Raw genomic sequence first — 26,050 nt, forward strand, 5'->3', positions numbered from 1 at the left:
AACAATCAAGAAGTCTTTTTTTTATCATATTACATGCTGTAATCTCTTTTTAATTGCTTATTTTTTGAAAATGTTTTTTCATTTTGTCATTATTAAGCTAAAAATCCATAACTTTACCTTTTTGATGTATTTTGAACCTAAAACCAGTTTATTTATGCTATTTATTGAATATATACATTTTCAAGAACCTTTTACATAAAACATTTATCTTGGAGAAAAAAATTATCGAATCTTCCAAATTCCTAGTCCAAATTGGTGTCAATGCTAATCAGATAGAAAATGGTTATTTTCTTTTCGACCTTGATCAGAACTTGAATCCGTCCCAGATTTTTTCCACGTAATCATATTTAATACCCCACAGTTTTCTGGTTGGTTCCGATGAACTTTCTGACGTTGTCGTGATCTGTTCGCATGTCGTTTGACTCGTATGTCATGTTTGGATATGTGTGTTGGCATGTGGTTTTGTGTTTTAGTTTAGGTATCGCCGTTTGGGGCTTTCAGTGTCTCGTTTGCATATTGAGACCCGCTTTTGGCCTGGTCTCGATCGAGACCAAGCATGTTTTTGGGCAGGGATTTTGGTATCCCACCTATCTCGATCGAGACATGAATTTTTTTGGCCTGGTCTCGAGTCTATCTCGATCGAGCCATGTTGTTTTTTACAGCAGGTCTATAAATAGAGAAGACCTAAGTCGAGCCACACCTCACCACTCTCACTAAAACCCTAATTTATCTATTCACACCTTTGATATATTTTTCCCTAACACTCTTATTCCCGTGTTTGAAGCAATTCAAGCATTGGTTAATGAAACCCATTAATTTTCATTCTTGTTCCTGTTGAAAGCTCTTAGATCTGCAAGAGGTAAGATTTTGATTTTCAATTGGTTAAATTGATTACTATGGTTAGGTTTATTGTTGTGAGATGGAATTTGAGATTGATTCTTTGTTTATGCCTGATACATGATTCCATATATAAAATTCCATGAAATTCCTTGCTTTATGATAGATTATGATTTGGGTATTTCTATGGTTGGTTTTGATTTGGGTTTCATGTTATGGTTCGATAGAAAATGGCTCGTATGTGTCAAATTGACATGGAATTGTTATTTGCCATGTCACATGATTGAATGTGGTGTTGAATATTTTGGCATGAATTATTGGTTTTCTTACTTGAACGTTAGAAATTGATGTTAAATGTTAACTTCTTTATTTTGGAAAGATTGAGATTATGTTTTATTTATGTATTTTATGGATTTATAATGTATCACGGGTACATTTTATAAATGGTTGTTGCGGGTTAGACTTGAGTTACCTAATTTAAGGTTGAGTTTGGTAGTTGTGATAACTCAGCTAACTTGAAGATTTTAAGAATTGAGATGTTTTGAAATTTTATAACCATTGATTTATAAAAAATATTTTCCAAAACATGGCTTTTAACCATGGAGCTCAACCATAACTCGAAAGCTATTGATTGATTATGTGTTGATGGATTGCTTGCTTGAGTATATGTATCGTATCATCGTAGGTTTAATTGGTGATTGAGTTGAGTTCATAATTCTCTAGAGTTAGGAAAGTTACTCTATTATTATTGTTTTATATTTTGTTCCTAGACCCGTCGTCTACTCGTGTATCGGAGTCAGACAAAGGATAGTGGAACATTCTGGAGTATTTTGGGGAATTGCAAATCGTGAGTTTATGTTAATATATGATTTTAATAAGAAACTTATATATATGCTATATATATGTACTATACAATTGTTTTATAACTGTTTTTTACATCGTTATGGATTTGGTTGGAACGTGATACCCAACGGGCATTATTAGGACTACTTGTGCACTGGCATGATCATTGGTAAGTGGATATGGTTTTATGGTTAGAGATACGTGTCACCGATAGTGAGGACGTCAGTGGTATATTCGTCTCCCAGGACTCATGCATTGTGGTTTGAGTGACCGCCGGGGATCAGTTTGGAGATACGTCTCACCGACACGACACTTGGATTGATCACATAGTTATACAGGTGAAATTGGCTTAAGTCCTGTTATCAAGGCTTATAATCATCCATGACTCTTGACTTTTGGGTCTGTGGTCACCATATCTTTTGATGTTTAAAAACAATCACTAAATCCTTAGATCTTTATGGCGGCGTTCACGAAACCCACCGAGACCAAAAATTGCCGACTTTTTATAAATTTGTGACGTAGGAACAATTTTCTGATGTCGGAGACTAGCAAAAAAATGCTCCTATGTCAAATGTCAGTTTACAGCTCACCAAAACCCCAAAATAATCTAAGGGGTCGTTTGGTTCAAAGTTGAGAATCGGAATGAGAAGGAATGGGAACGAGAATGATTGTTTTCATTTTTTGTTTGGTTCAAAATTAGTGTAGGAATGAAAATGGGTAAAGTTAAATAAAACAATTATTTATTATTTATTAAAAATACTTTTTTTATTTTTTTAAATAAAAAAATAAAACTTTTTTAAGAATTTAAAAAAAAATTAAAAAAATTAAAAAAACTATTTTTAAAAAAATTAAAAAAATTATTTTGGAAAAAATTTAAAAAATTATTTTTAGAAAAATAAAACAAATATTTTAGAAAAATTAAAAAAATATTTAAAAAAAATAAAAAATGCTAAAAAAAGTTTTTTTTATTATTTTAAGTATGTTTTTTAAAATAAATATTTAAAAATAGTTTTCTTTAATAATTAAATATTTATTATTTATTATTAAAATATTTTGTTAAATTTTGATTACCATTCCAAAAGTTCATTTGGATTCGCATTGAAGGGGTAATCACATTCCCATTCACTAATACAATTTGACAAAACAAACACAAATAATGAGAATCATTCTCATTCTCATTCATCCCTTTTATGGCGAACCAAACAACTCCACCTCTAATAGCCACTCACCGCCCCACCGTTCTCCGTCCACCACCACATGCCCACCAACGCCTCAACGGTCGGAATTTTTTTCCGATCGTCTTCTTTGATATGTTTTTTAAAGGAAGAATAGACCAAGTACGTTCTTAAAAGAACAGACTTGGGATATGTTCTTCACCAAGAACAGATCGAAGAAGACGACCGAAAAAAATTCAGTCGTGCGGCGGTGGCCAGAAAACGGTGGCAATGGCGGGTGACGGCTAGGGGGCAAGTGATTTGATTGGATTTAATTGGGTTGTATTTGATTAAGTTAAGTTTTTTTAATTTTTAATTTTTTAAATTGCATTTAAAGATATCTTGAGTAATTTGGGGTTTTGGTGGGTGTCAGCTGACATGTCTTACACATGTTTGAGATGAGAGTAGGGAAATCGCTGCCACTTCAACGATTTTAAGAAATACCCGCTATTTTTGGTCTCAGGAGTTTAGTGAGTGCCGACATAAAAATCAGAAGGTTTAGTTATCGTTTTTAAATATAAATTCGGTGATCACACACCCAAAAATCAGGAAAGATGGGTGATTATTTTCAGGTATTATGTGAAATTGGCTGAGATTTGAGCACACTGTTTTGGATTGCATGTTCTTTTAAGAAGCTTTTTGTTTGTATAATCATAATATTTTATGCACTTCATTTAATTGTAAAGATGAAGACTAACTAATGTGGTTAGCCATTCAATGAGACAAGTTAATGTCGTCTCCTGCTTTATTACTTTTCAAAATGCCTAGACCTGTTTTAAAAATGGGCGACGCGGGAATCAATAAAATCCATTAAACCCGCCCACTGGTTTTGGTTTACCAAGATAATCGTAATTAAAAAAGAACCCAGTTTTTTTCTCTGCAAACTATGGAGAATAGCGACGTCGAAGTGAAGGAGGAGAATCAAGATATTGAAAATGAAATTGAAGGGAATGATGCCATGCAAATCTGTGGTTCTGTTGCAGCTGATTCTGAGAAAAACAAAGGTTTTGAGAGTGGAACTTCTTACAAGAACAAACTAAGAAATAAAGAAAGAAAGGCGTATGCTGATGTAATTGGGTATGATGAAGAGGGTTCAGTCTCCAGGAAGCGTGGCCCAAAACCCAAACCAAAACAGACTCTACAGCACCAAAACAATCATGGCAAACCAAGTGAAGTTCAACCTGAGAGCACTCATGAGGTGATTTGTTTGTTTATTGCTGTACATTGTTTTCATATTGTTGCCTGCTTTGTAACCTTTTGAGCTTGCAGATCACAGAAGATGTTCGCGTAACGTGCCATCAATGCAAGCGAAATGATAAGGGCAGGGTTGTTCGTTGCCAACGCTGCCAAAACAAGCGATACTGCATTCTGTGTTTGACTAAATGGTATTATTATTTATAGTTCCTTTTTAATGATGCTCTATAAATAAATTGCAATTCATGCTTTCCATCCAAATTATTGCTTAGCACATACCCCCAACTCGTCTGAGGTGCCTCTGGTTTGTCATTTTTACCATCACATGCCGATTTTAACTTATTATGGATTTTCTGGAGTTTGGGTTTAAAGCTTACTTTTACATAGTTTTTGTAACATTCTTTGGTCAATAGTTGGTTAACTCTAACTTTACTTCGCCAATAGGTATCCTATGATGTCAGAGGAAGATGTTGCCGAAGCTTGTCCATTTTGTCTTCGGAATTGCAATTGTAAAGCTTGCCTGCGTGATGATTCGAAAAATGTTAGTGCCTCCATTATGCAATGAGTGTTCATGGATGTTTATAATATATGTGCTAGTTAATCTTGAATTTAGCATGTGATTTGTTGTTTCCCCCTGGTTGCTGTCTGCAGCGTCTGAAACGTCCACGAGAGCTGAACGTTGATAATAATAAGCAACTGCTGCACTGTAAGTATATAGTCCAAACTCTTCTTCCCTTCCTGAGGCAGTTAGATGAAGAACAATTGATGGAGAAAGATATTGAGGCTAGGGGAAAAGGTAATTTGGCTTGCATCACTCATTTTTAACTTAGCAGTTCCAGCTTAGTTTGGATTCCAAAATGTGTGCAATTACTGGTATACCTTTTTATTTATTTACTTATATATCTTTTTGGATGTAAAAGCTTTATCCACCCTTTTCCTTCCAAAAGCATTTATCTTTATAGAAAAAAAAAATTGTATGCAACTAGAATTATGTTTTCATTTGGAGCTTTTTTGGATAAGCAGGTCGATGCCTATTCATTTGAGGTTTTTCTGTGCTTGCCTTACTTGAAGATTTTGCATGTGTCTGCAATGTTGTTTTTTATAGTTGTTAAAAGGCTTTATTCGTGTTTGTGCAGGTCTATCTCCTGTAGATATAGAGATACACAATGCTGATTGTCCTAAGAATGAGCGCATCTTCTGGTAATTTCGTCTTGTTTTTCTGTAACTTTTGTGAGGAATGTAGTTGAATCATGTTTCACATTCTGTCTCCCCCTCCTACACCCATCTTCCACCCTATTTTTTGCAGTGACAATTGCCGAACATCTATCTTTGATTATCACAGAAGCTGTTCAAACTGCTTTTCTGATATCTGCCTTGTCTGTTGCCGAGAGATCCGTCATGGACACCTACAGGGAAGTGCCCAGCAGGTTGTTACGGAGTATATTGATAGGGGGTTTGAATATTTACATGGTAAAGAGGGAACATATAAAAAAACAGATAGATTTCCACTGGAAAATGGATCTGAGTTCCAGGGGTTAAATTCAGGATGGAAAGCAAACGAAGATGGAAGCATTGCTTGTCGTTGTGGTATTGGAAATTTAGAACTGAAATGTCTGTTCTCAGGAAATTGGGTTTCGGAATTATTAAAAAGAATGGAAGATGTTAGACATTCTTATGAACTTGACCTGGTTAAAACTTCATCAAAGCGATGTGTGTGTTTTAATTCCCATGGAGATGTTGTCATAGAGAATAGTCAATTGTTAAAAGCAGCATCTCGAGATGATTCTGATGACAATTTTCTGTACAATCCAAGGGCCAGAAGTATAACAGAGGAGGATTTGAACCATTTCCAATACCATTGGATGAGAGCTGAGCCTGTGATTGTTAGTAATGTTCTTGAAACTTCGACTGGCTTGAGTTGGGAGCCAATGGTTATGTGGCGTGCCTTCCGCCAGAAATGTAGTGGAAAACATGACAAACTTTTGGATGTGAAGGCTATTGAGTGCTTGGCTTGGTGTGAGGTTAGTGTTGCCTGATATTGGGTACAGTTTGATAAGTTTAATCTTTTGGCATAATGCTTGTATTTATTTGTTTTCTCATTTTTTCATGTTCACCAAGTATAGTGATGTATGGTTAAGACTAAAATGTTCTTGTGGTTTATTATGCTAATATGGAACTGTTATATGCATGTCAAAGCTTCAGCATGTGTAATAATTATGGTTGGTTTATCTTTACAATAATGGGCGATTGGGCTTAACATGGAACTAGCTCAACGTATTCTATTCTATTGTTTGTTTTCAGCATTGGATTGCAGACGGAACTAGCTTATCTGGAATTAGCTTAGATAGGATTTTAACAGCTATCCATGAATGTCTGCTTTTTTATAATATTATTGGATTATAACGGCAATCTATCATTGTCTGTTTTTTTATTGGGTAGTTTTAGTTGTGGATTGCTATAGCTTGTTTAAGGGCTTCTTTCTTTGGGAGTTCTTGAATGCATAATGCTGGAAGTGTATTCATAGGTTGAAGCATGCAATTAAAGAAATTCAACGCTGGTAGTTAATAATTTTATCAATTGCTGATTAAATGGTGGCAGTCTTTTGGTAGCCTCATGAAATGCACAAAGACATTTCTAATGCACAAAGACCTAATGAAATGTTGGTTTCAACAGGTGATGCCTGCGTCTAGCCTCTTTTTTATTGAACATCAAACTGTCTGATCATAACAAAGAACTATTTATATCACATCATCATGCACATGTTCGGTCCTAATCCATAGCCTCCGAGAGTGGTTTATAGTGCACTAATACAACTGTACCATGTTCGCTGTATGAAATAATGATGCCTGACAGAATTGAGAAAAATAAAATTGGTTGTCTCAGCAAACACGTGTTGCTTGATTTGTGATTATTGTTCTTTATTAGGTTGACCTAATACCTTCTTATACAATGAATTTTGTTATTTTTTTCATGTAAATCAGAAAATTGGATGCTTTAATTTGCCATATTACTCCTGCACCCTCATCTTTAAAGGGTTCTGTACACAATTATTTTTAGAGAAACTTGTACTCTTATTTCTCTACATTAACTCGTATGTACTTCTATTGAAATGTCATTTGGGGTACAATTTATTTGATGATTCCGAATTGTTGGCAACATGCAGGTAGATATTAATGTACACAGATTTTTTGATGGATACTTGACTGGCCGATTTGACCAAAAGGACTGGCCTCAGATATTGAAATTGAAAGACTGGCCTTCTTCTACTATGTTTGACGAACTTCTGCCCCAACATGGTGCTGAATTTACTCTTTGTTTGCCCTTTAAAGAGTATACACATCCTGAGAATGGACCTTTGAATCTTGCTGTCAGATTGCCTAAGGACTCTTTGAAGCCAGATATGGGGCCAAAGACATATATTGCTTATGGATGCACTCAAGAACTTGGGCGTGGAGATTCTGTTACCAAGCTTCATTGTGACATGTCGGATGCGGTGTGTTTAATTTTCCTTCTCTTCTGTAGTTTTCTCTTAGAAATTAAGATGGATTAAGAATAACCTGTTTGAAAAATTCCTGCTTTTGCACTCATGCTAATTTCTGCCACTGTAAGACAAAAAATGAAATTAACCGAGCTCGATGGAGAGGCAACTATTTTGATCAGACTAGTTCTTAAACATGTAGCACAAACATTTGTCAAAGATGGTCTGTGATCAGCATTTTCTTTATTTAAATCATCTGCACACCTATCATTGCACAGCCATTTATGTTTTTGACAATTTCTATATGTGAAGGTAAGCAGAAAATTTTGGTTTGCTGATTTGTTATGTTCTGATGATTGATTGTGGTATAAGAACAATCTTATGCTATTCTTGACTTGTTAATGCAATTTTATTTTTTGCTACCATTGTAATTAGCCACTTGAGGTTTAAGATTTTCATATTGTCAATTTATATGCTTGTAAGTTCTATGGTCTCTATTTCCTCGCATCACGTGGTGATACTTGATCTTCTTGATTGTGAACATACTATCTGTGTTTTCCCTATGTCTATCTCTTATGCTTGATTTGGTATCAATGTATTTTTGCTAATGGACCAATGGCAAGTTCTTGGCTACTGTGATCATGTCTATCTTTAGCATTTAGCAGTTCCAGGTTATGACATGTATGATTACTTTTAATTTCTTTTGCTGTGTATATGTCAGGAAGCATTCCTTTTGTTTTACTTGTTGTCCTAAATGACTAATTGACCATTGAAACTGACATAGGTTTAGGTAGAAGCATTATGATTATTTTTGAATAACTTTGTTGGCTCTATAAGGCCTTTCACTTTATTGAAAATAATTTTGAAGGACATGATTATGATCAATCTAGGGTTGTGTTTAGATGTTGTGACATGACTTATTCTTATGGTTAATGACTTTCTGAAATAAATTTCCACAAACTAGGACTTGCAAACTTTACCGGTTTCAGTTGGGCTTCAAATTATGGCATATCTTGGTTTTGTGCTTGCAATTTAGTATTGTACTTCCTTTATATTGTTTTTGTCTTGAAAAAGTTTCATCATATTAGAATGAGCTTAAAAATTGACGAATTATAAGTTTGTTGGGGTATAAGTCTCTATCAGTAAAGAATAAATGATTTTTGTTAGTAGGAACATAATAGAAACTTGCAAAAAGATAAACTATATATGATTGCTTTAAATTATTTTTGGTAGTAGGAACAAGTAGTTATTTCTATTTCGAAATTCAATAACGAATATTTTGTTTCACTTCCTGAATTTCTTTTGGACGTGGGGTATTGAAAAGCTAGTTAAGGAAAATAATTGTTGATTGCATCAAAACATTTCTGTCAAAGTAACTTTTTAGTGATTTTTAAAATTACATCAAGAAGTTGTAAACTTTTATTCTACTATGAGGGGTTCTTTTTGTTTCATTATTCCATATTTATTTATTAACATGAAAGAGGTAAAGTCTCTATCAGACTTGAATCTGTTATTCAATATTTTCCCTTGTCATTATTAAGGATAATTTGACGGTAAACAAACACATTTTTGTCTGACAGTGAGCTTCTTGTAGCTGGCTTGTTTGTACTTTAATTTTTAATTGGTCAGAATCACATTGGGTTTTCTTGTTATTAACCAGATTTATGCTTAAACTGGCTGTTTCAGGTAAATGTGTTAACACATACGGCTGAAGTGATCCTTGAGCCTGAGAAACTTGCTATTATAGAAACACTTAAAAGAGAGCACAGGGAGCAAGACCTTAGAGAACTTTATGGTAACAATCAGGTTCAGCAGGAAGAAGCTAAAATGCAGAATGGTTGTAGTGGCACTTCAATTGACAACTATATGGTTGAGGTTGGTGAAAAAATTGAGCATGCTCAGTCCAATGATTGTTCTTTTCGAATGAAACCAGAGATGAAAAGGTATAAGCAAGCCGAATCATTTCAAGGTATGAGTACATAAAGAGTAACAAGGATTGTATAGTCTAATTTGATGGTATAATGATGATGTGTTGTTAATTAACCATGTCTTTTCAGACAAATCAGAACTGGAAAGTAGTGTGGCTGATGTTCAAGGTTCATGCTCTAGTAATGGTGGCCAATTAAATTGTGGAAATGAAATTATCAAAAAAAATTGTGGAAATGAGTTAGGGAGGCCAGATGAGGGAGGTGCTATTTGGGATATCTTTCGGAGAGAAGATGTTCCTAAGTTGCAGGAATATCTTAACAAGCACTTCAAAGAGTTTAGACACATTCACTGCTGCCCGTTGCAGAAGGTAAGCATGAGCTGAAAGCACAATCGGGCTATGCATATTTTTTTCACTGGAACTATGTGTGTAGATCATTGTATGCTTATTGAGTAACATTTCATAGTTTTGATATATACATAGTTTTAGATTACGTAGTGCCTGATATATACGGGACATTTGGCTCTCCAATTTGTAACTGTGATTTCTGGCTCACAAAAATATTTTTCAAAATTGCTGAAACAGTTGATACAGCTCATTAATATTCACAGTGACAATTATGAAATTCAGTTATGAAATTCTGTTAATTCAGTAGTATGCATTTGTAATAAGCTTTTGTTTAGCTCCTATATTCCTAGTTATGATCCAATTATGACCGGTATAATAGATTCCAGGACTTCGAAATATTCCATTTATTATAAAGTTCCTAGGGATGTTTATGAAATTCAGGTGATTTCTTTGCTTAGTGTTGCTTTAAGTATTTATACTTTTTTCCCCATGAAACTTCACAGTAGCATCAGCAGATTGCTCCAGCTCTCTAACACTATCATCGATTCCATTATTTTAAAATTCTGGTTCTGTGTCCGTCCCTTAAAAAGAGCTGTGGCCTGGCCATGGGAGTTATATTTATAAATATATTTGACGATTTTGTATATAAACTGTCTTTAAAACTCGCCCGAGTCTTGCACATGTGATAAATAATGAATTAAGTCATGTACATTTAATATAAGGACAAGTCTAAGTAATGACTTTAATGACAAAACAATGGGTTAACAATTGATACCGACATTAAACCTGAGAGTTGTTGAATTTCAATAGATAATGCCAATTGAGTTTATATTGATGACTATCAGCTATTGCTTTGTTGCCTAATTTTGTCTGAAAATCGTTTTTTTGTGATGTAGATTGTTCATCCTATTCATGATCAGACCATTTATTTGACTCGAGAGCATAAGAGGAAGCTGAAAGAGGAATATGGTAATCTATGTCATCTCTTATTGAAATATTTCTTTTCTTTTTCTTGATCTCTAAATGAGATTCTAGTGTGCACTTTTACACATTTATGCAGGCATTGAACCATGGACTTTTATCCAAAAACTTGGCGATGCAGTCTTTATTCCTGCCGGCTGTCCGCATCAAGTGAGGAACTTGAAGGTAAGTTGTATTTGATTTGGCAACTTTGACAGCTTTAGAAAACGTGATGGTAGTGCAAAAAGATCAAATATTAAAATTTTGCTATGATATTGATATGACTCTTAGTTCAAGCAGACTTTTGTTCTCATGTTGCGCTAATTGTTTATGAATCAAAGAGACGTCTCTTCCCAAGACTATGCGATTTAAAGTTCAATGTCTGATGAGTATGATACGTTGATTCATTTTATACATGTAGAAAGGCTGACGGTTCTTGTGAATGTTTGGAAGTGTTTGCTACTTGTGAAGTATTCATTAGGCTCTCAAATTAACATGTGAAGCGTGTCTATTTCATGTACCAGTTTAATTAACAACAAAAACTAATTTTTGTAATCCATAGGCTTGCCCCAGCAGAACTTACCCCTATGCATTTTTCAATGACTAATGGTCGCATTGTCATAATTTTGTAGTCGTGTATAAAGGTAGCAATGGACTTTGTTTCACCAGAAAATGTTGGTGAGTGCATCCGTTTGACAGAGGAATTCCGTTTACTGCCCCAAAATCACCCAGCGAAAGAGGACAAGCTGGAGGTATATCTTTTCTTACAAACTATAGTACTTTTCTGTTTCACATTTATTTATGTCTTATTACATAGTTTCAACTTGAAGTTTTATAATGTTGCAAGCGGGGTAAGTTGCTTTAATGTTAATGAATAATTTTTTTGGCTGTATATCCTTATCTTTTGTGTTCTTTCAAAATGCAATTCGATTGTTTCTTTATCTAGCTTCAAATTAGAAATGTGCTTTTACTGCCATTAACTAGCTGGTATCTTTTAAATTTTGTATCTTTCAATTTTGCATCATACTCATCAAAATGTTGCTTGTTTTGAGCATGTGTTAAACTTGTTCTATGGTTCTTGAAACAGGTTAAGAAAATTTGTCTTCATGCTTTGAAATGGGCCGTTGATGTTTTGGAGGGTATTGAAGAGTGAGTATCAATGATACATTATTTTTCTTTGTTGATAGGGTAATTTGATTCATAATAATGGACAGTAACTCTTCTTCATGGATAAAATTTTATAACTGGGGCTATGTGGTAACTTCAAGTCTATGAGTACAAATTGTTGGTCTTTGAAGTTGCATAACTGTCAAACTAGAAATGAGGCTGCACATAGTGTATTTATCTGTTTTCTTCTTTCCTCTTTTATGTTTTATCTCGTGTTTTCGGCTCCTTTCTGATTCAGTGAATCTTTACTAACTAGAGGATGGGATCTCTTCCCATCTGATTTTGTTGAAATGAGTTGTGAATTTTTGATTTCAGGCCCAAGGAAGGTGCAGTGGAAACAACTCAGAAAAAGACGAGAGGGAGGAAAAAGCGATCGCGATGATGATAATTTGCTGGCCTTTATTTGGTCATTATGTCTACGGGTAATCGATTCTGAGAGTACTTAAAATATCGTTACTTTTTTCATTTTGGTGATTAAATTTAAATTTTTTCATTTTAGTTACTAACTTTAACTTTTCTTCATTTTGGTTTTCTCCGGCCAAAAATGCTTAAATGGCAGTTTGAATTTATTTATTTTTTTCAAAAGACTTGCTGCGTATGCGCTTAAAAACTATGTTCCAAAATGAAATTATATACTATATGATAAGTTTTTAAGGTAAAATTAGCAAAATCTGACAGCCGCCTAAGTATTTTTGGCTGGCCAAAACCTAAATAAAAAACATTAAAGTTTAGTAACCAAAATAAAAACAACCGTCGGGATTGATTACCCTCATGTTTACCCTACAAGATCTTAAGACCTGCGTATGCCACCGACTGCTCTCTACAACGAGTTGTTATTTTGTTTCGTTTGGCAGGAATGATTTGCTAAATTTGGAGTTGTCTTGTGCATATCATCAACCTTACTGTGAGATTGTATGGTGGAACAAGTGAGGTTAAGGTGCATTCTGAAGAGAAGGGGTTCTGTATAATATCTGATTCAGCCGAAATGCTGTCATTATCTGTACTCAAGTATATCTCTCCGGTTCAATGATATGTGCATAATTATATTGGTGCAGCTGAGGCACATTCTGTTATTGAATTGTTTTATTAGCCGTTAGATTGTTGTTGCTTTTATTGTGTGAATTGTTATCTGAGCTGGCATATACAGCCAAGGCTCTATATGAGAGAATGTAACCGTTAGAAGGGATTATGCTTTTATGAATGAAAATTCTCTTTCTCTCTTCTCTCTCTTAGTCATCATCTTCCTCTTTCTTTCTTCTAATTTCTGAGATTAAACGTTTAGTTGCTTCATTTGGTATCAGAGCAATTTGATCCGTACCTTTTAGTACACATCGTCTCCCGCAAAATCCAAATAGTATAACATGTCAGTAGCTGACAACACCAGAAATCAAGAGCAGAAGAAAATGGAGGAATCCATGAAAATTTTTGCCAGAGGACTGGTTCAAGAAAACAACAAAAAGCAGGAGGAAACCAATAAAAAACAAGATGAAATCAATAGAAAGCTTGAGCAACACTACGCTGGAGTAAGTAATGAACTTCAGGAGCTGAAAACTATGCTATCTTCTCTTCTACCCCCATCTCAACGAAGCTCTGCTTCTGTCTCACCTACTATCAATCCACCACCAAACCCAATCAATACTCAAACCCAGCCTGGGTATATACCTTCTTATGTCGACATACTCAACAACACCCAACAAACCCATACCCAGCAATACAACCCCAATACCAGCAATACAACCCCAATACCCAACAAACACAAACCCAACAATACAACAGTACAAATACTTACCAAATGGCTACCCGATTCACGAAGATAGAGTTTCCAAGATTTGATGGTGATGATTTGGAGGGATGGGTGTTCAAATGTGAAAGGTTTTTTCAGATTGACTTCACTCCTGTTAATGCTAAGGTCAAGCTAGCTGCTATTCATATGGAAGGTAGAGCACTACAATGGCACCAATCTTTTGTGAAGAACAGAAATAGGGGAGAAGAACCACCATGGGAGGAGTACATTTATGCGTTGAGGGTGAGATTTGGAGACCAGGTTTACGAAGATCCCATGGAAGATCTTAAGAGTTTGACACAAACAGATACTCTCCTAGTATACATGGAGGAGTTTGATGTTCTATCACACAAGGTCACCTTGACTGAAGAATACGCTCTCAGTTGTTTTTTGAGTGGACTCAAGGACGAGATACGGATTCCGTTGAGAATGTTAGGCCCAAAAACCTTGCAGCAAGCATATGCCCTAGCGAGATTGCAAGATTCTTACCTCACAGCTACAAAAACTCAGAAAAACTACATCAACAGATCACATACTTCTTCTCAACTTTCATTTTCCTCATCTATCAGCCATAAACCACCCTTATTACCTACTCCAACTCAAAAACCAGCATTTCATAATAACAACCTCAAAGCCAACACTACACTAAACCCAAACCAGAACCGTTTTAACTCTCCTAGAACCAGGAGACTATCTGACGAGGAAATGAATGACAAAAGGGCTAAGAACCTTTGTTTTTGGTGTGACGAAAAATTTGTGCCTGGTCATCGTTGCAAGAAGAAGCAACTGCACATGGTGATAGTGCAAGACTGCCCTGAGAATGTTGAGGAAGGGGACGAGGAGGAATTTTCTTGGAATAACGAAGGGAATGTGGAAGAGGAAACACCAACTATCTCAATACATGCTCTGTCTGGGCTTACGGAAAAAAATTACCAGACCATGAAATTGGTAGGGAAGCATAAGAAGAAGCTGTTGCATTTGCTAGTTGATTCAGGAAGTACCAATAACTTCTTGGATAGTGCCATTGCCAAAGGATTGGGGTGTACGTTGCATCAAATTCCAGCGGTAAACATTACTATTGCCAATGGTCAACGGATCAAATGCAATCACATTTGCAAACAATTTAATTGGGAAATGCAGGGTCAGAAATTTGCGGCAGATTTCTATGTCATGAACTTGGTTGGTTGTGAGATGGTCTTGGGAATACAGTGGCTAGCTACGTTGGGCGATATTACTTGGAACTTCAAACAGCTGAGTATGGCATTTGCAGTTGATGGGGAGAGGTACAAATTGATGGGCGAAAATTCAACTACCATGAAGTTAATACCAGAAAATACTATGTCAAAATTGTTGCAGCAACCTTCATTATTGGCATATGCTGTTCAGATCAGAGAGTCCACTACCACTAACAGAGGTAACAGTACTGCCACTAGCGATATTATTAATCTACTTGATGAGTATAATTGTTTGTTTGAGGAATCTCTTGAGACCATAGAATCCCTCTAGTGGAAGGTTTTAAACCAGTTAATATCAGACCCTATAAACACTCACCTATACAAAAAACAGTTATTGAGACTATGATTCAAGAGTTGTTGCAAAAAGGAATAATCCAACCTAGTGTGAGCCCTTTTTCTTCCCCAATAGTACTAGTGAAGAAGAAGGATAATACATGGAGAATGTGTATTGATTATAGGGAATTGAATAAACAAACTGTTAAGGATAGATTTCCTATTCCTGTAATAGAAGAGTTGCTTGAGGAACTTCATGGTGCTAAAACATTCTCCAAGATTGATCTTAGATCGGGATATTACCAAATCAGAATGGTAGATGATGATAGATACAAAACAGCCTTTAGATCCCATGATGGACACTATGAGTTCACAGTCATGCCCTTTGGGTTAACGAATGCTCCCTCAACTTTCCAGAGCTTGATGAACGATGTATTTAGGCCCTTCTTAAGGAAATTTGTGTTAGTATTTTTTGATGATATATTGATTTATAGCAGCAGTATGTCAGACCATTTGGTTCATTTGAGAGAAGTTTTTAATAAACTGGAGGCGCACCAACTGTTTGCTAAGAAAAGCAAATGCTCGTTTGGCATGACTTCTGTGGAGTACTTGGGCCATATCATTAGTAACTCGGGAGTAGCAACTGATCCGCAAAAGATAGAGGTTGTCGCAAAGTGGCCAACTCCAAAGAATTTAAAGCAGCTCAGAGGGTTTTTAGGCCTGGCGGGGTACTACAGGCGTTTTATTAAAGGGTTTGGCATCATCAGCAAACCACTAACAGAGTTGTTGAAGAAAGATAATAATTTTGGGTGGACCGAAACGGCAGCATCAGCATTTTTTACACTAAAAAATGCTCTTATATCTACCCCGGTGTTAGCATTACCGTCTTGGGAGGAGCAATTCGTTATTGAAACGGATGCTTGTGAGGTAGGAATTGGGGCCGTGTTGATGCAATCCTCACATCCTATTGCTTATATAAGCAAAGCATTAGCTCCAAGACATCAATCTTTATCAGTCTATGAAAAGGAACTTTTGGCATTAGTGCATGCTGTTAAGAAGTGGGATCACTATATTTCCCATCGACACTTTGTTGTTAAAACTGACCATCAGAGTCTAAAGTTTCTTTTGGAGCAAAGAATTACTACTAATCATCAGCAAAAGTATATAGCCAAACTCTTTGGTTATGATTTTGAAATTTGCTACAAGAAGGGAAAAGAAAACGTAGCTGCTGATGCCCTCTCTAGACTTCCATCAGCTGAATTATTTGTTCTAACTATGTCTACACCAGAGAGTACCCTTCTACCAAAAATTGAGGAAAGCTGGCAGTCAGATTCCAAATTACAAAGCATTATTAGTTCCTTGCTGGAGGGAACATCGGCACAAACTCCTTACTCATGGATTGGGGGGCTGCTTAGAAGAAAGGGAAGGCTGGTCATAAGAGATGTAGCTGAGTTGAAACAGAAAATCCTTCATTTAATGCATGATTCAGCAGTCGGTGGTCATTCGGGCATGCAAGCTACCTTGCGGAGGATTAAGTTGTTGTTCTATTGGAAAGGGATCGACAAAGATGTCAGGTTGTATATACAACATTGTGCCATTTGCCAAACGTGTAAACCGGAGAATGTCAATACTCCCGGCTTGTTACAACCTCTATCAGTTCCTGAAGGAATATGGACTGACATTAGCATGGATTTCATTGAAGGGTTGCCTAAATCACAAGGAAAAGAAGTCATTATGGTGATTGTGGATAGGCTAAGTAAGTATGCACACTTCTTGGCTGTTAGTCACCCTTATAATGCAGCTACTGTTGCTCAATTATTCATGAATAACGTGTTCAAGCTACATGGTACCCCTGCATCCATAGTGAGCGACAGAGACCCAATATTCGTTAGTAAGTTCTGGGAAGAGTTGTTTAAGCTGCAGGGTGTGGGGCTGCTCAAATCTTCAGCGTATCACCCTCAAACGGATGGGCAAACAGAAGTGGTGAATAGGTGCTTGGAGACTTATTTACGTTGACCGGCACAAATCCTCAACAATGGGTTCAGTGGTTACCCTTAGCTGAGTGGTGGTACAACACCAACTTCCACTCAGCCATTCAAACTACTCCTTTCGAGATAGTATATGGCATGCCTCCGCCACTCCATCTTCCGTACTTTCCTGGAGATTCTAAGATTGCGGCAGTGGATCAATTCTTGCTTGACAGGGAATTAGCATTAAAGATCATGAAGTACTACCTCCACAGGGCTCAACACCGTATGAAACAGCAAGCGGATAAGCACCGAAGTGATAGAACATTCAACATTGGGGATTGGGTTTACCTCAAGTTGCAACCATACAGGCAGCAGAGTGTTGCGCGCAGGCAGAATTTTAAGCTATCTCCATTGTATTATGGCCCTTACCGTGTGGAGGATAAGATTAGTGCAGCTGCATACAAGCTTAAGTTACCAAGCCATTCAGAAATACATCCTGTATTTCATGTTTCTCAACTTAAGAAGTCTGTTCCTAAGTCTGAGTTCCCTGTACTTCAGCTGCCAGAAATTCCTCACATCCCTCCAGTACCAACGGCTATTCTGGATAGGAAAATGGTAAAAAGGGGAAATCAAGCTGTCACTAAGGTCTTGGTCCAATGGTCAAGTACACCACCAGAGGGAGAAACATGGGAGTTCTTGTTTGACATTCAACAGAGGTTTCCAAATATTAACCTTGTGGACAAGGTTCTTTAAGGAGAGGGTATTGATATGTGCATAATTATATTGGTGCAGCTGAGGCACATTCTGTTATTGAATTGTTTTATTAGCCGTTAGATTGTTGTTGCTTTTATTGTGTGAATTGTTATCTGAGCTGGCATATACAGCCAAGGCTCTATATGAGAGAATGTAACCGTTAGAAGGGATTATGCTTTTATGAATGAAAATTCTCTTTCTCTCTTCTCTCTCTTAGTCATCATCTTCCTCTTTCTTTCTTCTAATTTCTGAGATTAAACTTTTAGTTGCTTCATTCAATTTGGTTAACCGTTAACCACTTACCATAACTTGTTCTTGTCAATTTCTGAAAATTACGAACCATGAATTGGTTAGCCTATTTTGCAATTTCGGTATTAATTGATTTTGTTCGACTTTGCTCATCCCAGGCTTTATGGCAAACCAGACGGAAACTGTTTTGGCTTAGAGAAAATTGATTGATTTAAATAAGGCGGGTAATTGATTCTGAAGATTACTTAATTTTTAAGTTTTTTCATTTTAACCACTAAACTATGTTTTTTTTTATCACTGAATTTCCATCTTTTTTTCATTTTGGTATTTTCTAAAAACGTAGCATATATATATCATTTAATCTAAAAACTCATTTTAAATGTGAAATTATGTATATGATAAATTTCCAAAGTAAAACTAGCAAAATTTGGTTGCCACATGTCAATTTCCATCTGCCACTTAAGTATTTTTGGCCTGAAATACCAAAATGAAAAAAAATAAAAGTTTAATGATCGAAAAGAAAAAAATAGTTTAGTGACTGAAATAAAAAAAAACTGAAAGATTCAATGATGGTCAGAATCAATTACCCTAAATAAGGCTTATCCTCTACAACAAATACCCCACATTTAGCTCTAATTTATTTGCACCTTCACGTTGCAAAATTATCAATTTTATCCAAATTATAATCTTTCGGTTTCAATTGCACCCAAAAACATCAAATTGACCTTTTTTCATTTAAAAAAAATTCAAATCATTACTTTATATTTTAGGTCTAATTACTTAAAAAAAACCTCACCTTATAACATTTTTTCGTCTATACCCTGATTTAGAAAAAAGTTCATATGTACCTTTTTTTGATTTTTCGTTTTCAACAGTATCCCAAAATTTAATTTTTTGACAATTTAATTAATTAAAAGATGCAAATATAAAAAACAGTTAAATAGAAGGGTTATATTATATTTTTTTCTATTTGTAAAAATACAAACAAATCCTTTAACTTTAAAACTATTCAAATAAATCCTAAAAAGTAATCGTTTTAAATTTTTTACTTAAAAACTTCCGACTACCATTGTACTTCTTTGATTTACGAACCCTCTATCAAAATCCGATAATTTTTTTATTAAAAATAATTTTTTTAATGTTTTTCGAAAAAGGAAGGAGGAGCTCCTCAAGGAGGAGGAGCACATCTGCTCCTCCTTCATGTGAAGGAGAAATCGCGCTCTTCCTTGTGAAGGAGGAGCAGATCTGCTCTTCCTCCATGGAGGAGGAACAGCAGGCTCCTCCTTCGGGTGGAGTGTCGGAAATTTTTTTTAATTAAAATTTATATAATTTTTACGGTTTTGTATTTAAAGCATTATTAATAATTAATATAAATTAAATAATTATTATAACTTTAATTTTGTAAAGAAGAAGGTACTTTTGTACTATTACCTGAACTATCTTAATTCAGTTTTTAATAGAATTTATTTTGCAGCTCTTTACTATTTTAAGTTATATATATTGTATAGAGAAAATTTTGAAATTTAGTGTAATATACAAAATGAATCTCTTTTAAGTGAAATGTATTTGTAAGTCTATAAAATCGAAAATCAACCTAATGTGAACCTGATATGAATATATATCGGCTGAACTATCTTAATTCAATTTTTTAATAAAATTTATCTTGCTGTTGTTTACAATCTTATCTGATATTTTATATCGAGAGAATTTTGAGATTTAATGTAATTTAAAAATTGAATCTCTTTCAAGTGAAATGTATTTGACAGTCTATAAAATTGAAAATCAACCTGATGTGAACCTGATATGAACCTATATCAACTGAACTATTTTAATTCAATTTTTTAATAAAATTTATCTTACTGCTTTTTACATTCTTATCTGATATTTTATATAAAGAGAATTTTGAGATTTAGTATAATAAACAAATTGAATCTCTTTTAATCGAAATGTATTTGACCGACCATAAAACCGAAAATCAACCTGATGTGAACCTGATATGAACATATATCAACTGAACTACGTTAATTCATTTTTTCAGTAAAATTTATCTTGCCGCTCTTTAATAAAGTGTATATATATTAACTAGAAGTAAACTATCGGGTGGATGATGATGTTGTTATGATTAAAAGTTCTATAAATATACATACATGAGAAGGTTTAACACTCACTAAATTTCTAGTAGTATGAAAAAGATTGGATTACCATTTCAAGTGTTTTTAAACATGTGGCTCGTACGTGGTTTATGTAAATTCATGTTTTAAAGTATAATTATTATTGAAAATAGTTTAAAAAATTAAAGTGTAATAAAATCATGACAACTTAAATTCTGTCATCTACATTCTTCCATTGCCATATACTCATTAGTTTGTAAAATACATATCAAACTAATAGAGAGCAAACTGAATGATGGCGGATAGACCAAAATCAATATTGTTTCTTTAAGATACAATTGATATTCGTCAAAAAAAGATATAATTGATAAAAAAATAATTAAAAAATAGATAATATAATTATGTAAGAAAAAATTACTGCAAATTAAAAATTCATTCAAATTTCAGCAACACCTTAACTTTACAAGTCTTCTATACCAATAGCATACTGATTAAATTGGTAATACAACACCATAACTCAGATTTAAAGTCTAAAACTCATGCTTAGACATTTCTGTACATAATGAGCGCAACAAAACCATTTCAATTGGGGAAACTAATTTCTCAGAACCACCATACTACACACAAATAACAACCAAAATATAAACTATAGAGATTAGAGTAGCAAGAAAACTACTTTTCATAAACTGTAAGGATTTACAGCAATCTAAAGTGGACCACGGGATCGCCTTAACCGCTGCCAATTTTAGGTTATAAAGTAAACAAACGATTTACTTTTTGTGCTCTCAACTGTGATTTTAAAAAATCAATCTCTGATTTTTTCTGTTAATGGTGATCCAATAAGCTGATTCAATCTCTGCACTTTAATCGGTAATTTGATGATTCAATCTCAAACATGACTGTTGATTTTTACAAAAATGGAGTTTTTGATGAGAGATTGACGACGATCGGTTTTTGTTGTTTGTTTGGAAAACACGACTTTTTCATTTGTCAGACACGTTATTTTAGCATTAAAGGGGTGAAATTGTCCTAATTCATTATAAATTATGTTAATTTTGGCATATGGTGATTATGAAAACTTTTCTATTAAATGGGAGATTTTTGCAAATAAAAAAAATTTAAGGTAAAAACATAAAAGGAGAGCATTTTTGGAGGATTTGTGTTGATTACCCTTAATTCAATCAAATTAATCCCACTTTCACCTTCACCCATCCCACCACTCACTCACCTGCCGCCAACCGCCGCCACGCCATACCCGTCCACTCCTCTGCATCCGAAAGATGGAAGTTTGAGCGAATGGAATGCCTTCACTATCTTTTCCACTTTCAACTGTCATCATCTTCATCAGTCTTTGAAGTTCGATAACCATCTTTACATGGTAATTAGTGTACACCGTTGTTTCCTCTTTGCATATTTTTAGTTTATTAAACATAATATTTTGTCAGAAATTTAAGAACTCTCTCTCTAAAAAACCTTTGCTCTCCTTTCTCTTTAGAAAATAAACTTTTCCTTTTTTTATCTTCTTATAATGGGAGAAAGGGACTTTCCGGCTTAACCGGAAAATCATCTTCTCTCGCCCATATTATTTTTATTGTAAATCTACTATATGTTACAATAAAGCCTTCATTAAGAAGGTTTTTTTTCCGGTTTGGATCTTTATCTTGCTTGAATAAATTTTATGGTGTTTTTGTACATCTTTTGATTCGATTTCTTAAATCTATCAAGAATCGTCAGCGTTTGTTCGGACTTTATATTCAATTTCTTATAAATCTAATAAATTGAGAGGTGGTAAATCTATCTTTTTAGGATCTTATTGAAGATGAAGATCGTAAAATATTATGCTTCAAGGGATCGAGCAGATCATTTGTCAAATCGGAAAAAAATATATCGAACTTCTCTGTTAACATTTATCGTTGTGTTAAAATTATAAGATTTATGACTTGATTGTTCTTATTTTCGATTAATTTTTACTGCTTGTATTGGATTGTTGCTCATTATTTAATTGTTTAAATTTTAAAGATCATATAATTGTTCATATTATATGACTTTCATTATTTGTACTTTAATCTTCATAAATGGATTTATTTAAAAAAAAACATAATATTTTATTATATTATTGAAATTTGCATTTTGTTGTATTTTAATTTCTTTGACTTGAATATTCAAAAAATAATATTTTCAATAAAAAGAGTAAATTATTATGAAATCCCACCTTATATATCATAATTAACAGTTTGATAATTCATATCTTAAAATCCTACTTAATCGTCATTCACTTTCAATTCTGTTGCACAAAATTGTAAAAGTTTACGGCTTAACCCAATTTTGATTGGTTTTCTAGTCATTAAATTTTTATACATAATCGAACTTAATATCCAGCCAGTTAACTCGGTCGGTCTAGTTTTTAAAAAATTGGTCATCTATACTATATATAAAAGCACGGAAGGGGGGGGGGGGGGACAGGCAAATTTACTGAATAATTCTTTTCAGTTTACTACTAAATAAAGGTTTTATAGTCATTACCAATTAGTTATTTAATTAATCACTATTGTAATTAATTAAAGTCTTGATTAGAATAGGTAGCTAAATTATCTCCAATTAAGTTTATAGTATGTAAAAATAACTAAATTGTCTCCAAATATTTTTTTAGTTTGATTGAACTACAAAATTAAAATAGTGTATTTGGTCAATATATTATTATTTAAATTTCTATCTTATTATTTTTAAAGATATTATTAATAAAATTAAGTTAATTATTTAATTATGATTATTATAAAACCAAAGAAGAATAAATTCAGTATGGAAAAAAATTTAATAACCGAATATATTGTATTTTCTTTTACAAATTTTTTAACTAATTTAATATTAATTATAAATAAAATATTGATATAATTATTATAAATTTACTAATATGTTTATTGAAGAGTTACGTTACGAGTTACGTGCATAGCACGTAATGCGAAACTAGTAAGTCAAAAAGTGTTTAAAAGTGTAGAGACAAATGATGACCCACGTCAACATGGACTATCTTCAATCAACCTTAATCCAAATTATTTACAATTTTTTATATTTTTTCTTTCTCCATTCATCGACCAAATCTAATTATAATATTTTAATCTTTAAAACAAATCACTAGAGTTAGATTTTAACTTTTTTTTTTCCACTAGAAATATATGATAAGTTCTATTGCATTTATAACATTTGGTGCATATAAATATTTATAAATATAAACACGTGGCTTGTAGTGTAATACGTCAAATAATGATAATCATATTTATTATAAATTAGAGTAATCATATTGATATTTAATTAATAATACTTTCTATAACTATTAAGTGTATTTAAATAAAGTATCGAATAATAATTAAAATTGCAATTAATTAAGAATACTTTATTTAATTTGATTTATATTGCTACAATTTGTATTTTAATATAAATTATTAAATAATAAATAAAATGAAAGTTAATCAGGAATAATATTTATTATTTATAGAGAATATAAATAAAAAATATTAAATAATAATTACAATAGTAATTTATTAAAAATAATTTATCTTAATTAAAATTCTTCATAATTAAACGTAATAAATAAAATAATAATTATTAGATATTTAAAAATAATCTATTTCAATTAAGTACTCTAGATAATTTTATTTTAATATAATATTTTAAGTAGTTTATTTTAATTAATATTCTAACTCTAATAATTATTTCAATAGTTTTAATTAATAATTATATATTATAAAATAAAAAGGACATTAATATAAATCTGCTTGCCCACCCCATCCGTACTTTTATATATAGTATAAATTTACAAATAGGTACAAAATTTGCATCATTCACGCTGTTAACGTTGAATGCTTCGCTACGAAACTCGTTATTACGGCGGAACGATGTCGCAGCCGATGCTTCAAACGCTAACCCTTCTCTTACAAACTTAAAGTCCAAACATAATCTTTTCATAAATTTTCATAAATTTTCAAATAATCTATACTATTTTATCTTAAAGAGAAATCAAAATTAAAACCTTCAGAGCTTTGGACCTCACTTCTAACCAATTGAGTTAGGAGGTAATTGGTTAGTTTTTTTTTACCACAAATAAAAGGTTTAGTAGTAAAAAAGTATCCAACTTTTAAAATTTTCAACTTTAACTTATTTTTCATTTTTCAGTTTCAATTATAACCAATTGTTCAAATTTGAATGAAATATATATTAATATACATTTTATATTATAAAGTTTCAACAGTAAGAAATCTGAGTAGAAGTACCATGAAATAGACACGATTCGTTACCCTGTATAATAAAATTATCTAAAAGGCAACTAAAAGATCATTTATACATTTTCTAAAGACAGGGTAATGAGGTTCAAATCCCTTTATATATGCATTGTAAATTTTACTATATAACCCTTTTCACCAGTAAAAAAATCCTTTGAAAAAAATAAACATCAATATTAGGTATCAAAAACGTATATTATAGCACCGACGTAGTTTAAAGAATGTAAGTATATTACTTCTTTAAACTTTTTTTAAGGGTGATAGGTATTTAATATAAATAAAAATGCTATAAAAATAAAGACATGTGAGAAAATTAAATACAATAAAGCACAATTCAAATAAGATATGTATATATCAGTAGGTTTAAATGTAAATTTTTTAAAATAATAATTTATCAAAATTAGTTAGACATTAATATTATATGTAAAATTGAAACAAATAAAACATTCACATTTATTGCTAAAAAAGGTATTACCAAACTAAATTTTTAAAAATATTTTTTAAAAATAATAATTTAATTAAAAAAAACTGGTATATTTGAAATTTATTTGTAATTATAATTGAATAAAATTAATCAACCAAAAAACTAAGATTATAAAATAAATTATCAATTATTTTTGAATTTTTATCAAATCATTTGATGTAATAAAAATTATAATTACGTTTCTTTTCATAATTTTAGGTTGAAACAGAAAGTTAGCAAATCAATAAATTAATGTAGTTTTAAATTACAATTGTAATTATACTTATATACTTATTAAATCAAATTAAGTATTCAACCAACTAATGAAATATACTAATAATTAATCAAGTGTTTTTCATATTAAGTTAGCAAATAAATTTAACATTAACAACTAATTACTTTCATATTAAGGTAGCAAATAAAAAAAATTAGACAACAAAAAGACAATTATCATTTCTCTGATCGTAAATGAGACAGTGCAAAGTAAAGATGAGCATAAAAGAACTACATCATTCACATATACATAAATTCAAAGAAACAAATAGAAATATACAAATAATCATTATCGTCGGTATTTTGCTCTCAATACATTTAGATAAATATAAGTAAAAAAATTATCCTTTTCCCTTGCACTCATTTAATTTAACTTTAAGACATTGCTCTTTGATTAGAAGATTTAGATCTACTTGAAGAGTGAAGTGCAATTGATTCTTTGTACTTGTTTCTCACATATTTTCTATAAATAAAAAAAATGGTAGAGTAAAAATACTTACAACCAGCCTATTTATATTAATTTAGTGAAGGAAATGGTTAGGCATAGCTGTTACGATAATTTTAGCATATGAATTAATTTTATCGATGTAATACAAATAAATGAGAAAGTTACTTTTTTAGTCTCAAATTATAAATTACTATTATTGACTCAATTAATGCAATCTTGTCAAAAAATAAAAAGGCATAAAGTCTTA

The 26,050-nt window shown here is 32.8% G+C and overlaps 2 protein-coding genes and 1 long non-coding RNA gene across 7 annotated transcripts in view; all 3 read left to right on the top strand.

The window, feature by feature from the left end:
- The window catches only part of LOC126683128 (lysine-specific demethylase JMJ26-like), a 75,849-nt gene that overhangs the window by 33,752 nt on the left and 16,047 nt on the right, over nt 1-26,050 (top strand). The window lies entirely within an intron of this gene.
- Nucleotides 2,726-13,191, top strand: LOC130015479 (lysine-specific demethylase JMJ25-like). Of its 2 annotated transcripts, XM_056105730.1 has the most exons (15): nt 2,730-4,092; nt 4,164-4,279; nt 4,533-4,629; nt 4,740-4,884; nt 5,225-5,288; nt 5,395-6,109; nt 7,252-7,581; nt 9,253-9,535; nt 9,624-9,862; nt 10,738-10,810; nt 10,902-10,987; nt 11,434-11,553; nt 11,889-11,950; nt 12,284-12,390; nt 12,823-13,191. In XM_056105730.1, the coding sequence occupies exons 1-14, from the start codon at nt 3,781-3,783 to the stop codon at nt 12,348-12,350; spliced, it is 2,709 nt and encodes a 902-aa protein (XP_055961705.1). In that variant the 5' UTR covers nt 2,730-3,780; the 3' UTR covers nt 12,351-12,390; nt 12,823-13,191. The 2 variants fall into 2 exon arrangements, with proteins under 2 accessions (XP_055961706.1, XP_055961705.1); XM_056105731.1 differs by lacking the exons at nt 11,434-11,553; nt 11,889-11,950; nt 12,284-12,390; nt 12,823-13,191 and having other exon boundaries at nt 2,726-4,092; nt 10,877-10,951.
- LOC126683131 (uncharacterized) lies at nt 20,873-22,306 on the top strand. The gene is made up of 2 exons (XR_007641616.2): nt 20,873-21,720; nt 22,149-22,306. It is a non-coding gene; the product is annotated as an uncharacterized LOC126683131 (long non-coding RNA).

Source organism: Mercurialis annua, linkage group LG5 (assembly GCF_937616625.2).
Source record: "Mercurialis annua linkage group LG5, ddMerAnnu1.2, whole genome shotgun sequence".
NCBI lineage: Eukaryota > Viridiplantae > Streptophyta > Magnoliopsida > Malpighiales > Euphorbiaceae > Mercurialis > Mercurialis annua.